At 44.3% G+C, this 12690-nt stretch overlaps 1 protein-coding gene across 1 annotated transcript in view; it reads left to right on the top strand.

The window, feature by feature from the left end:
- The window catches only part of LOC142021816 (ectonucleotide pyrophosphatase/phosphodiesterase family member 7-like), a 51748-nt gene extending 39576 nt beyond the window's left edge, over positions 1 to 12172 (top strand). Inside the window, exons 4-5 of the mRNA XM_075011027.1 lie at positions 4131 to 4468; positions 12073 to 12172. Of these exons, the coding sequence (XP_074867128.1) occupies positions 4131 to 4468; positions 12073 to 12133 (399 nt within the window). The 3' untranslated portion in view covers positions 12134 to 12172. The remainder of the gene's footprint in view (positions 1 to 4130; positions 4469 to 12072) is intronic.
- The last annotated feature ends 518 nt before the right edge of the window (positions 12173 to 12690 follow it).

The raw sequence follows: 12690 nt of genomic DNA, 5'->3' as shown, positions 1-12690 counted from the left end.
AACTGATTTTTTTCTGCTCAGATATCCCAAGTAATCCCTAGTTGCTCTTCTCTTACAAGCTAACCATCACCTGACAGCTTTCCAAATTGTGTTCTTGTGGAAAACAACAATGACATTTTTTTAAGTGGAGGAGCAACCGTTTTAAACCCGTTAATCGTATGCACTGTCCCATTGTTTCACTGCATGCTTGTGGAATGGGCTGGCAGCATGGTAGCAGCAACCGTTCACAGACAGCCTTTCTTACCACACACATGGGTTCATGTTTGAGGTGCCACAAGTGTCAGTACTGAGGATCAGTTCAGGCTAAAGCCCTGTTTTTGTCATCCAGGCGTAGCATGCTGCCTTCGCACCATTTCTGTCCATTATGGAGTAATGTCCACAGAGTTCCCTGTTGCTCTTCTGGTTACAGGCTGAAACCGTTTCCTTATTCTCTCACCTTCTTGCTCACTACCACCCAGGAGAGATGGCAGCAAGTGGTTCCCTATGTGCCAGTTGGAACTAGGTCCCTGTACCTTAAGGGAGGCCATTTTCTTTGACGGACTTTCCCTCCCAGTATATGTTCCTCCCTGCTTCCTCTTCTAACGCCTACTGCAGTTCACTTATCCCTGCAAGTCCTACTAACTAGGTATATTTTGTGGTATTACCAGCCCACTTCTTGTTTTAGCCCAACCTTTGCTTTTTTTCAGAGGAAGGGGATCCTGCCAAATTTTAATGCTAGCATGTTTGGGGATGTACCAGCTCTCCTTTCCACAGGGAACACCCGCAGAAGCTTGTTTGAAAAAGTTATAAGAAACTGAAAAGGGAGATGGAACTTAACTTCAATTTCAGCAGACAAAAAAATCACACCCATTGTTAAGTCAGTTGAAGGATGCCTTTATAAACCTAGATGAGTTTATACAGTAGGTGTGGTGGGGCATTTAGGGAGGAGAGCAAGGGCAGTGGATGTCAGGTCTCAGGTTCCAGTCTTTTATCCCCTCGACTCTGTTGGCTCTGTCTACACTACAATGATCTTTAGAGAGAAGCTCTTCCAGAAGATCTCTGCAAAACTTCAGCCTTCTGTTGAAGGATCACATCCACACGCAAAAAAGTGTATAGAAAGAAAGACTGATTCTTTCAAAAGAATAGGCTAGGGATCCAAAAATCCAGCGCCACGAGGGCTGCTTTTTCAAAAAGGGGGTCTGCAGAGCGTCTACATGCTTTTTCAAAAGAAAGCGCTCTTCCTGATCTGGGAACAGGAGAAGGCTTCCAGAAGAAGAGCCGTGTTCTTTCGACTTCTGATTGAAACACACCATCATTTCAACTTCAGAGTGAAAGAACATCTTGTAGATGTTTAGATGTTGTGCATGTTCTTTCGAAAAAGGGCTGGATTTTCCAAAAGAACTTGCTCGTGTAGATGCAGCCGTTGTGTGAAAGACCTCGGGAGACCAGCTGAATGGCTCCATTCCACAGGGCACCCATTTATAGAATGCGGAAGAATTCTGAGTAATTTGTTTTGAACGGATGTTAAAAATATTCCTTAGAATGCTTGGAAGTTATGTCCCCTCTTTGACTCTAGAAAACATACTAAGGTAGCAGCTTTGACCCATTGCCAAAATAGAAGTTCCCTTAGTCACAGTGTAAAAACACTGTGTTGTCTTCCTCACATGGATGCTGTTATGCAACGAGTATCCATTTGCCCATATTTAAATGAATATTTTCCCACCCCCCTCTGTTAGGCTGATAATTACAAAATAGTTTTGGGGAAGTTAAAAAGCTACAGAGCTTGTCCGAAAAGCGGTGGGAAATGCTCTGTGTTTATAGTGTACCTTCCAGTTTTGTACTCAAAAGTTATGGTCAGCATAAATGTGAGCCAAAATAATGAGCTTACAAACACTATATGGAGGAACAGGGATGCACGGTGACCAGTGAGGCAGTTCCTAAGATTGCTGACCGCTCATGGTTAGAATTTGAATCAGAGGGGAGATTCGGATTAGACAATTGAACATTTGTTGTTATCTTTGTATTACAGTTGAACTGCACTGTAACATTTTTGGAGTCATCCCTATTTTCCCACAATGGCTCACTGCCAGAAAATTTAACAATGCAAACCTCTTCCTAAGACTTTTCTACAAAGGTGCCCTTTCTGCATAGCATGAGAAATGAGATTCAGGAGTCTGGATAAAGCCATAAACCCAGTAACAGTGCAAAGTACTGGTGAAATGACACTCACGCAGTGGTTATTTTTGGCAGTTGCACATCCTGTACAATCCCCTAATATTAACACCAGTTAGCGTGGCTGTAGCTTACCCCTAAGCCCTCACCAGGAGGCAAAGCAGCTTTGTGCTTCACCAGGAGCACTTCAGCGAGCAGAAAGTGGCAGTCAGGGTCACACTCTGCTTCCCTGTTCCCCAGCTCTGCAGATATTTACCCCGCAGAAGATCTATGCCTGCTACAGCTTACTTTGCCCGAGGCACCAGGAAAGCGCTGTAAGCCAGTGTGTCACGAGGGCAGGACAGAAGGTAAAATCTGGGTAACCAGGACAAGGGACTATCAGGTGCTCCTTATTTTCAACTGCTCCTTTCTTCCACATCCAGAGGGGAGTCAGGTGCACTGACCACTGTCAGAGTTTGGCATGTTGGCTGCATATTTTTAACATACCAAAGGAATTGGAGGTACTTTTGGGGTGTTATCTGGGAAAAGACAGATATCAACTGCAATTGTTACATTCAGTGGGGCCAGCTGCCTTGCCAGGCCCCTAGGCAAGGTGGGGAAGGGTGGGTGGGGATTGGCTCCATGACCTGGAAGGGGCAGGGCTTTGGGTGGAAGGGACAGGCTGGGACTCACTTCCCCCAGGCAGCTCAGCACCACCCAGAGTGTCCCGCACCTACTCCAGGCCCAGAGTGCACCACACAGGGCTCCAAAGGGGATTTAAAGGGCCCAGGGATTCAGCCTCCACAGTACAGCCAGGAGTCCTGGGCCCTCTTGAATCACTGGGCCCTGGCGCAAGTATCAGAGAGGGACCCGTGTTAGTCTGTATCTTTGAGAACCACAAGAAGTCCTGTGGCACCTTGTAGACTAACAGATATTTTGGAGCATAAGCTTTTGTGGGCAAAGACCCACTTCATCAGATGCGTGAGTGGGGGAGTAGTTTCAGAGGGGGTATTTAAAGACCCTGGGGCAGTCTCCCCTCCTGCCCACCCCCCCAGCAGATGTCGTCACATCTCAATATTACACCTACCTAGTGCATCAATTAGCAAACAAAAGCACATTCTTGAATCTAGTGCTGTTCTTGGCACATTTCCTACTAAAATGGTCTTTCACTTCCCTCAGTCCCTTTATACCATCAGCTAGATATGGTATTTTCTTTCACTGCTTCCTCTAAGTTGGTTCCTATTATTGTGCACCCTTGTTCTGGGGGTGGGTTTTCAGCCTAGAAACAGAAGTTTCCTTCATGTAGGACTAAGTGGCTGCTGTCTGGAAAGTTAAGTTTGATGACTGGTGTCCAATGAGCTAGCTGCTAACCGCATGTGTTTATTTGGCCAGTTGAGGGTGGTGAGTTGGCTTGAACAATAAACAGGGAGGAATAGCTCAGTGGATCAAGCATTGGCCTGCTAAGCCTGGGGTTGAGAGCCCAATCCTTGAAGCGGCTATTTAGGGAGCTGGGGCAAATAGGGGGGGAAAAATGGATGGTGCTTGGCCCTGCCAAGGGGACTGGACTCAATGACCTCCTGAGGTTCCCTTCCAGCCTTATGGAGAGGTATCTCCACGTATTTATTTACAGTAATCTCAGAGGGGTAGCCATGTTAGTCTGTAGCTTCACCAAAAACAAGCAGTCCTGTAGCACCTTAAAAGCTACAAGTTTATTTATTAGGTAATGAACTTTCATGGGCAAGACCCAATTCGGATTTTCAGAAGTGGGTCTTACCAACAAAAGCTCATTACCTAATAAATGTGTTAGTCATGAAGGTGCTACAGGACTGCTTATTTTCAGAATAATGTGTCTATTTTGCTGAAGCAGTACCCTATATAGTGGTGTCCAACCTCTCTAGTGGCTACTGCTTCAAAACTGGCTGGACACCATGGCGTCTGATGGTGCCATGGGGGTGAAAGGCGCTGCATAAAGCTAAGACTGATTGTTGTTTTTCTTTCAGAGGTTGATACTATACGTTAACAAAGGAGATCATGGTTTTGATAATGGGGATATGGACATGAAGACAATATTCAGAGCTTTTGGTCCTGATTTCAAAGAGAATTACTTTGCTGCGCCCTTTGATAGTATTCACATTTACCCACTGATGTGTAAACTCCTGGGCATCAATCCAGAACCAAATAATGGATCTCTAGCATTTACCGAGAAAATGCTCATTGACACTTCAGAGCCAGAGCCGAACATCCTGCTTGCCGCTTTCATCTTAAGCATCATAGTAGCGGTGCTTGTGCTGATATTCATCTTCTCTGTGACTTACACGGCCATCCAACGACAAAACAGGTAAGCCAATGTTTCCTTTAGGGCTGAGGAAAGCAGTGGAGGGATGGAGATGAAAGTAAGAAGCCTTGGGCTGAGCTAATCAATGTCTGGCACAGGCACATATACAAACAGAAGATAAAGTTTGGGGCTGACACTGAGTCTAGGGGTACGTCTAGACTAACCGGGTTGATCTTCCGGAGTTCAATTTCACGCACCTGGCAGCTGGATTTGGTGCGTCTCTATCAGGGGTCGGCAGTCAAACCCTCTGCTCCTCAATAGCGTGAGGAAGGTTGATGGGAAAGTTTCTCCCATTGACCTCCCTCTGTGAAAATAGTCAGATAAGTCTATTACAGCTAAGTCAGTCCTAGCTACAGCAATTGCTGTAGCTAAAACTGCTTATCTGCAGTTGACTTTAATGCCTAGTGTAGACCCAGCCTTAGACCTGGAGTGGACCATTCAGCTTTTGACTCAGCATTTCCGTTAGTAAAAATGGCTGTTGATCTGTACAAGGTGCTCAGTATAGTGATTGGTGTTGTATCTCTGAACACCTTATGGTCTGTAGGGCATTTATCCTTATCAGCCCACTGTTAGTTAGCATAGTGTTATGAAAATGGAGACACAGAGAAAGCAGGGGACTTGTCACACAAGAAGCCTGTGAAGCAAAGGATTGAACTCTAGTCTCACGACAGCATCCTGATCACTCTTTTCCCCTCTAGAAATAGGAAGAGCCCTCAAAGCCAAGCTCTGGAGTCCAGCTGGATTTCCCTGCTCCTCCCCCGCATCAGCACCACTAACAGAGGATGTCAGGGGCCTTTTTATTAATTAGGGTTTGTGTCTTTTAAGATATTAGCATGAAAAGTGCCACCTCTGTGCAAAGTAGCATTATCAACACCTGTGCTACACAAGCTTCAGTCACAACGCTCTTGTGCCTGGAGCTTCACATTTAGCATTGTGTCTCAGAGCCACATGCCCAGCAGCAGACTTGACTGGGCCTGTCTTGGGCCAGTTGGAGGCACTTATACTAGAGCAAAGCTGGTGTGTATTGCTATTCTTCTGATCTGGTAGCATTTTATACCCACTTCCCATGGGAGGAATTAGCTACACGAAGTGCAAGATAGTGAACAATCAGACCCTACTGTCTTAGCGCTTATCTGCACAGTGGGGTAGTCAACTCTGTGGCTGTGGGAGGTGATTTCTAAAGCAAACTAATGCACTATAGAGCCTGCTGGTGTTCCATAATGTACTGCTGTTTGAAACAGCACTGCATTGACGCACAATAGAGAACCTTTAGCATGCATCATCAAGGTCTGCAGGGACCAATTAACATGCAACACATCGGTACGTTTTAGAAATTACACCCTTGTAAAGCACATTACGCAGCTATGCAAACCAGCCCTTATTTGTCTCTCCATAAAATAAAGCAGGCTGCTCTCTTGGGTGCCAATGATGGAAGCAAGGTAGAGGGGCCAATCAGAAGTAACTCCACTAAGGCCAGAGTTACAGTGGTGTAAGTCTGAAACTTGGCTCTTTAAGTTCTACACCAGCAAATGCAACTGTAATTAACAAGGGGGAATATCCAAGTAGAAGATTATCTCCTGTTCAGATCATCATTTGGCACATGTTCAGGAAGATACATTGTCATAACATGCTTTTCATAGAACACAGATTGCTAAATGAGGCCCAGAAAAAAAAAATCCTCCATTTAAGTCACCTAATGCAATAAAAGAAACTTCCAAATCCTTTCCCGCTTACATTTTCATAGTATAACCTATTTTCTCAAAGCTACTTTATGACAGCAATAATAGTCTCTTATTCTAATTTGATATGAGCCTGTGCCATAAATCCCTCAGCTTTCATTACTGATTAATTAATATTTATCTGTGGTACAGAATGGAAGGCAATGTTGGTGCACCTGAAAAAAGAATCCACAAATACGAGATTTATTTTAAGAGGCACCGAGCTGTTCATTGCAAATCATGTTTTATTTACGCCTTTAAACTATACAAGACACCAAAAATTGCATTTCCACTCTTTGAAACTTCAATAAAACATTGGTTCAATCATTTTGCGGTCATAATTTAGTCATATTTCACACATGCATTGATTATTCTGGATGAAATATATATGTGCACATTATTACATTCAATGGAAACATTCTAGTAAAAACAGCACATATCTATAGAAGACTTCATTATTTAGGATTCTCTCACCCAGCAATTATGAGGACCATTCTTCTTGTGACTATATTGAAGATGTCAAGGAATTTTAATTTTGTTTTATATTTGTTTAGTTATTTAAAAGAGGACTGCACTAGCATTAACTATAACAGACGGGTCTGATTGAGGGCAAGTAAACGCAGAAAACTGCCTACTGAATTTCATTACGTTAGAACCTTCTATAAAGTTACAATCCCTGAATCCAGGGGCCACTATGGCCCTCGGGGTTAGAGTTGCCCACACTTTCAAGTTTCACAGGCGTTTTCAACATCCAGCTTTGGGCTACACGACAATTCAGGCCAGATTTTTGAAGTGCTGAATTCTTACACCACCAATTGAACTCAGTCAAAATGGAAGGACTTGAAATTTCTGGGAACGGGGGCCTGGAGCGTAGGTTTACACTGCAAATAAAAACTGAGTCTCTCAGAGCCCAAGTCAACCAACTGGGGTTCACGGCTCTAAAAATAGCAGCAGACCAGGGGAGCGTAGCGGACAGGGAGCTGCAGACAGGGGAGTTTACGAGAGAGTTTGACAGAGTGTGACAGAGAGGACTGTAATGGTTAGGAAGACCCGCAACACCTGTGCCAGCACTACTGCTGTCTCCTCCACTTGTGCCTGTAGCCAGACAGACTGCCTGACCATGGATGTTTCTACCCAGATCGTGGTGTGGTTCTGCAAGGACTGTGGCTTGCCGTTCCCACTTACTGATACCCAGGCTGAGGGGAATATTCAGTGTGAAAGGTGCCTGCTGGTGGAATCTCTCAGGCGGCAGGTGGGGGAGCTACAGGAGGAGGTGGCCAGGTTGAGGAGTATCCGAGTCCATGAGCAGTTCCTGGATAGTATTCAGGTAGAGACTACGGAGGTAACTGTCCCAGAGCACAGGACGGCTGATAAACCACTGGAGGAGGTGGACCAGGGTGGACACTGGCAGCTGGTTACTTCTCACAGCAGGCTGTGTCCCACCCCTGCTCAGAACCCTCCCACCGTGGTACTGGAAAACCATTATGCTGTATTCGATACAGGAGACCAAGACTTACCCTGTACAGAAGAGGAGAAGCCTCGTACCCCCAAGGCTGGGAAGTCTACTGCCACCCCTGCAAGAAGGAAACGCAGAGTAGTGGTGGTTGGAGACTCTCTTCTGAGGGGGACGGAGGCGCCCATCTGTCGCCCTGACATTTCCTCTTGGGAGGTGTGCCGCCTGCCGGGGGCCCGTATCCGAGACGTTACGCAGGCATTGCCGAGGATTATCCGGCCCTCTGACTACTATCCCATGCTTCTCATCCATGTGGGCACTAATGATACTGCGAGGTGTGACGCTGAGCAGGTCAAGAGTGACTTCAGGGCTCTGGGGGCACGGGTCAGGGGGTTTGGGGCGCAGGTGGTATTCTCTTCAATCCTGCCTGTCAGAGGTAGGGGCCCAGGCAGAGACAGGTGTATCCTAGAGGTGAATGCTTGGTTGCGTAGATGGTGTCGCCAGGAAGGCTTTGGTTTCTTTGACCACGGGATCCTTTTCCGGGAAGGACTGCTAGGCAGAGATGGCGTTCACCTTTCGAGGAGGGGGAAGACCATATTCGGACACAGGCTGGCTAACCTAGTGAGGAGGGCTTTAAACTAGGTTCGACGGGGGCAGGGGAGCAAAGCCCGCAGTTAAGTGAACAGCATGAATACATGGGAGATGAATTTGAAATGGGAGGGAGTATGGGCTACACTGGGAGAGTAAAAATGGACTAGGTGGTCTGACCCAGTGTGGCCATTCTTCTTGTCTTGTCTAGGTTTTATAAGTGCAGCTGCACAAATCCAAACCCAGTGGGCTCTTTAAGACAGAGAGGCTAGAAGAGGAACTCTAGACAACTGAAATACATATTTTTCCCCCCCGGGACTGTATACCACCACCAGGAAGACAGTGTGTCAGACAAGCACTTCACAGAAAGGAGCCCATTTGCAAAGTAGTCCACCTAGGAAGGATTAATTTCATACATACAAAATGGAAAGTGACTGTTTAGGAAGGAGGATGACACAAAGGGATCTTGGGGTCTTAGTGGTCCACAACCTAAATAGGACACAACAGTGTTGCAATGTTGCATATATATAAATAAATTCTGGGATGTATTAACAAGTGTATTGCAAGCAAAACATCATAAGTGATTCTTCTGCTCTAATCTGTGCTTATTAGGCCACAAATGGAGTAATGTCCCCCATTTGGGGCACCCCATTTGAAGAAAGAGGAGGATAAATTGTAGAGGTCTGGAGAAGACCAACAAAAATGGATTACAGATCTAGGAAATATGACCTATGACAAAAGATTGAAATAATTGGGTTTGTTTAGTCTGCAGAAGAGAAGACAGAGGGGACATAACAGTTTTCAAGTACCTAAAAGGTTGTTACAAGAAAGAAGGAGAAAAATTATCCTCAATCTGATGACAGGACAAGAACCAGTGGCCTTAAATTGCAGCAAGAGAGATTTAAGTTGAACATTACAAGAAAAAACTTCCGTACTGTCAGGATGATTAAGCACTGGAATAAATTGCCTAGAGGGGTTGTGGAATCACTGGAGATTTTTAAAAGCAGGTTAGACAAATATCTGTCAGGGATAATCCTGATGGTGTTTGGTCCTTCCATAAGTGCAGGGGACTGGACTCGATGATGTGTTGAGGTCCCTTCCAGTTGCATTATTGTGTGATTCCAAAAAGCCACGCAGATGGTGTTGTGGGCCAGTTAGCTTAGCAGTTGTCAATCATCCCTAAACCCCTCATCAGAATGAGATAGCTTAATTTCATGCACATTTTTGCATTACACACACTAAATAGATTGAAACAGGAAAGAGAACAGCCACTCTTGGTCCCTTTCCTGTGTTACTAGCCATCATCTCTCTTGAACCACGTTCATCACTTCCACTAATCAGAAATGCTAAACTAGACAGCCCTACACACCAAATTGTTATGCTCCTGATCCAGTGCCCACTGAATTCAACAAAACAATTCTCCTTGCCTACCAAAGGACCATGCCCCTTTTCCTCAGGGTCCAAACAACAGCACCCCAGCAGTCCCATCAGCATATCCATAAAGTTATGTGGAAAAGTAGAGCTAGAAAGGATGCTAAATTAAGAAGGATTATAAAAATCCTCTTCCCCTCCACCCTTCCCCCATTGGGAGATGTATGAGAGCACCAAAGGCTTCATATCTCCATTATTTAGAAAGAGCTCAGCTCAAGGCAAAACAGCACAAAAAAAGCGCTCACCGTTCATGCCACGAATGAATATTAGAAACTGTCTAGACTGTGAGAATGAAACTCATAATACACGTGCCTGTTAATGCACATACGCAGGATGCAGTGTTTCTGCTGCCTTCTGTCCTCTAAACATCCACGTCTTTGTGAAATGTAAACTACATTTAACTCTGACCCGGTTCATTGGCATGTAAAGTAAAGAGATTCTGCATCAAATTCAGGTAACAATTCACCTCAGAAAAATGTCCATTGTAAGGGTTGAACCCAACAGAGCAAAGTCACTGCAACACAAAGGGTGAAACTAACCATGATGCCACAAAATGCAACAAAGATTGAGAAATCTAAAATAATGAAGTGGAGGAAAGATAGATTGGAAAAATCCCACTGACCTTTTCCTGTAATATTAGAGCAAAAGAATGCCTAATGAATTTTAGACCCATGCCAAGTTTAAAGCAGATGAAATGAAACACTTCTGTTAACCAGTGCATAAAGTAACCTGTGGAACAGAGACACTATTACAGTTATGTACTCTGCAGAATTAAAAAGAATATTAAACAGTTACATGACTAGTAAGATATATTCAAAAAATAACCACCCAGGGTTAGGAAGAAACTTCCCTATTGACAGGTTATTCCATACTCCTTCCTTATAGGGTGCCTTGCATCTTTCTCAGAAGCACCCTGTACTGGCCATTCTCAGCGAAAAAAGTTCTGAGCTAGACAGCAACAAGAAGTCCTGTGGCACCTTATAGACTAGCAGATATTTTGGAGCATAAGCATTCGTGGGCAAAGACCCGCGTCATCTGATGAAGCGGGTCTTTGAGCTTACGCTCCAAAATATCTGTTAGTCTATAAGGTGCCACAGGACTTCTTGTTGTTTTTGAAGATACATACTAACTCGGCTAACCCTCTGATACTTGAGCTAGACAGCGTGTCTCCTCGAGCCAATAGGTCTATTTGCAGATTCCCTGCATGTGAAAAGTAGCATATGCCCATATGGGAAAGAACATCTTGATTCTGGTTGTTCTCTGCTTACTGTTTTGAGCTCAAAGTGTTTGGATAAAGGAACACCATTTTCATTTAAATGTAATGCAAGATATTTCTTCTGTTGTATATATGTCATCTATAACTCGAAAAACAGATTCCTCCCCCCCATGCACACAGAAAGCATTTTCAGTTTCTAATTAACAGTACGTTAACAGATGTTTTGTTAACTCTATTATCTGTCTCTGGGTACAAGATTCTAGAAGAGGCTTAAGCAGTCTGTTATAAACTGCAATGAGCTGTAGGAATGCAGGTGAAATGCACTCACTGCAAATACAGTTGCCAAGGCTTCCTTTTTAATCTGAGCATGTTTTCCCCTGATTTTTGAGTGTGTGAAATCACCAGACTTCTCAGAAACATCGTACCTGCCGGGTGAGATTCCAAGCCTCCAAAATGAGCATAAGTTATGATACCACAGTGGGAGCTGCCATTTAACTAGTATGGAATTGAGAAGTGAAGGGTAATAGTCTGACATTCATGGAAGCTACAAGTGATGACAGGGAGAAGAGCCACATAACCAATAGTTGACATCACAACGTTTGTGAGAAGTGGAAAGACATGACCCTTTTTCAGTGCAAGCTCTGAAGTGCCAGATGAGGACAGGGCTAGTTAGTGATATTCTGTTTGTGAGCTGTACAATTATAAATCTGTGTCTGATTTCCCACAAGCCACATCTCTCCATTTCTAACAACAATGCATCCCTGTCTGCAGGTTGCAGCTCATTTAGAGTCCTCAGTATTGCTGCAGCCTGTACTGACAGACTCTCACACAGCACTCACTAGTGGAAACTATTTCTGATCTTTCCTATTTTTTTTAAACCTAAAATAGGTTGTTATGGACAAGAGTGAGATGCACAAGGCCCAGATGGTTCTCACTGAAATTAATGTGAATTGCTGGGTCTAGATCTTAGTTTGCTTTGAAAAAATTTACACTTCATGAAAACATAGCACCATCATTTATACTTCTATTACAAATGTTGAGTGCAGATGACGGAAGTGAGATATCTGTAAGAAGGAATAAAACACACAATACAAACCCTCGGTGAACCTCAGGGAGGAGAATTTTGCCCAAAATGTTTTTGTAACTTCATGTTAAATGATCTGGAAGTTATTTTTCAAGTATTTTCTCATCCCACCTACAGGCTAAAGAAGTGTCATCACACAGCAATGAAGAACCCACCTTTATCATCAACAATGATGTGAACCATTTTTATTTGGAGAGAAGACGGAGTATTTGCAAAAAACAAGTCTGCATCTTGTTCTTTTTGGCTCTCTTTGCTGCTCGCCTGCTATCAGAGAAATTAATGTGAAATGATTGTGCCACTTTAAAAGAAAAGCTTTTGGTTAGCTATAGCACAACAGGTATCCTTCAGAGAAAAAAAAAAACCTTGGTCTCAGAACAATGACAGTAAAAAGATACTTTATGAACAAGCGTAGGCTGAGCAGGGCAACAAAAAGTGTACAATAAAAAGCCACTGAGTGTGTATGTATTGTCACTCCTGTTACACAGCTTGTCCTCCACTCTGACCAGTTTATTGGAAGTGGCTCCATCTGCTGCATCCCACAGGCACCTAAGCCAACAGGTGCTGGACAGAGCCAGGACGCTGTTCCAAGCTTTGGGTTTCTTAGGCACACTCCCAGGTGCTGATCCCCTACCCACACCCCTTCCTTGGGATGGGCAGCTCTGCAGCTGCCTTAGGCCCCAGAATTTGTGACTCGGCTTTCTTAAGTCTTCCCCTCATGCCCCGCCTCACTCCATT

Source organism: Carettochelys insculpta, chromosome 16 (genome assembly GCF_033958435.1).
Source record: "Carettochelys insculpta isolate YL-2023 chromosome 16, ASM3395843v1, whole genome shotgun sequence".
Lineage (NCBI taxonomy): Eukaryota > Metazoa > Chordata > Testudines > Carettochelyidae > Carettochelys > Carettochelys insculpta.
The sequence above is the reverse complement of the archived record's forward strand: the minus strand, read 5'-3'. Positions and strand labels throughout refer to the sequence as shown.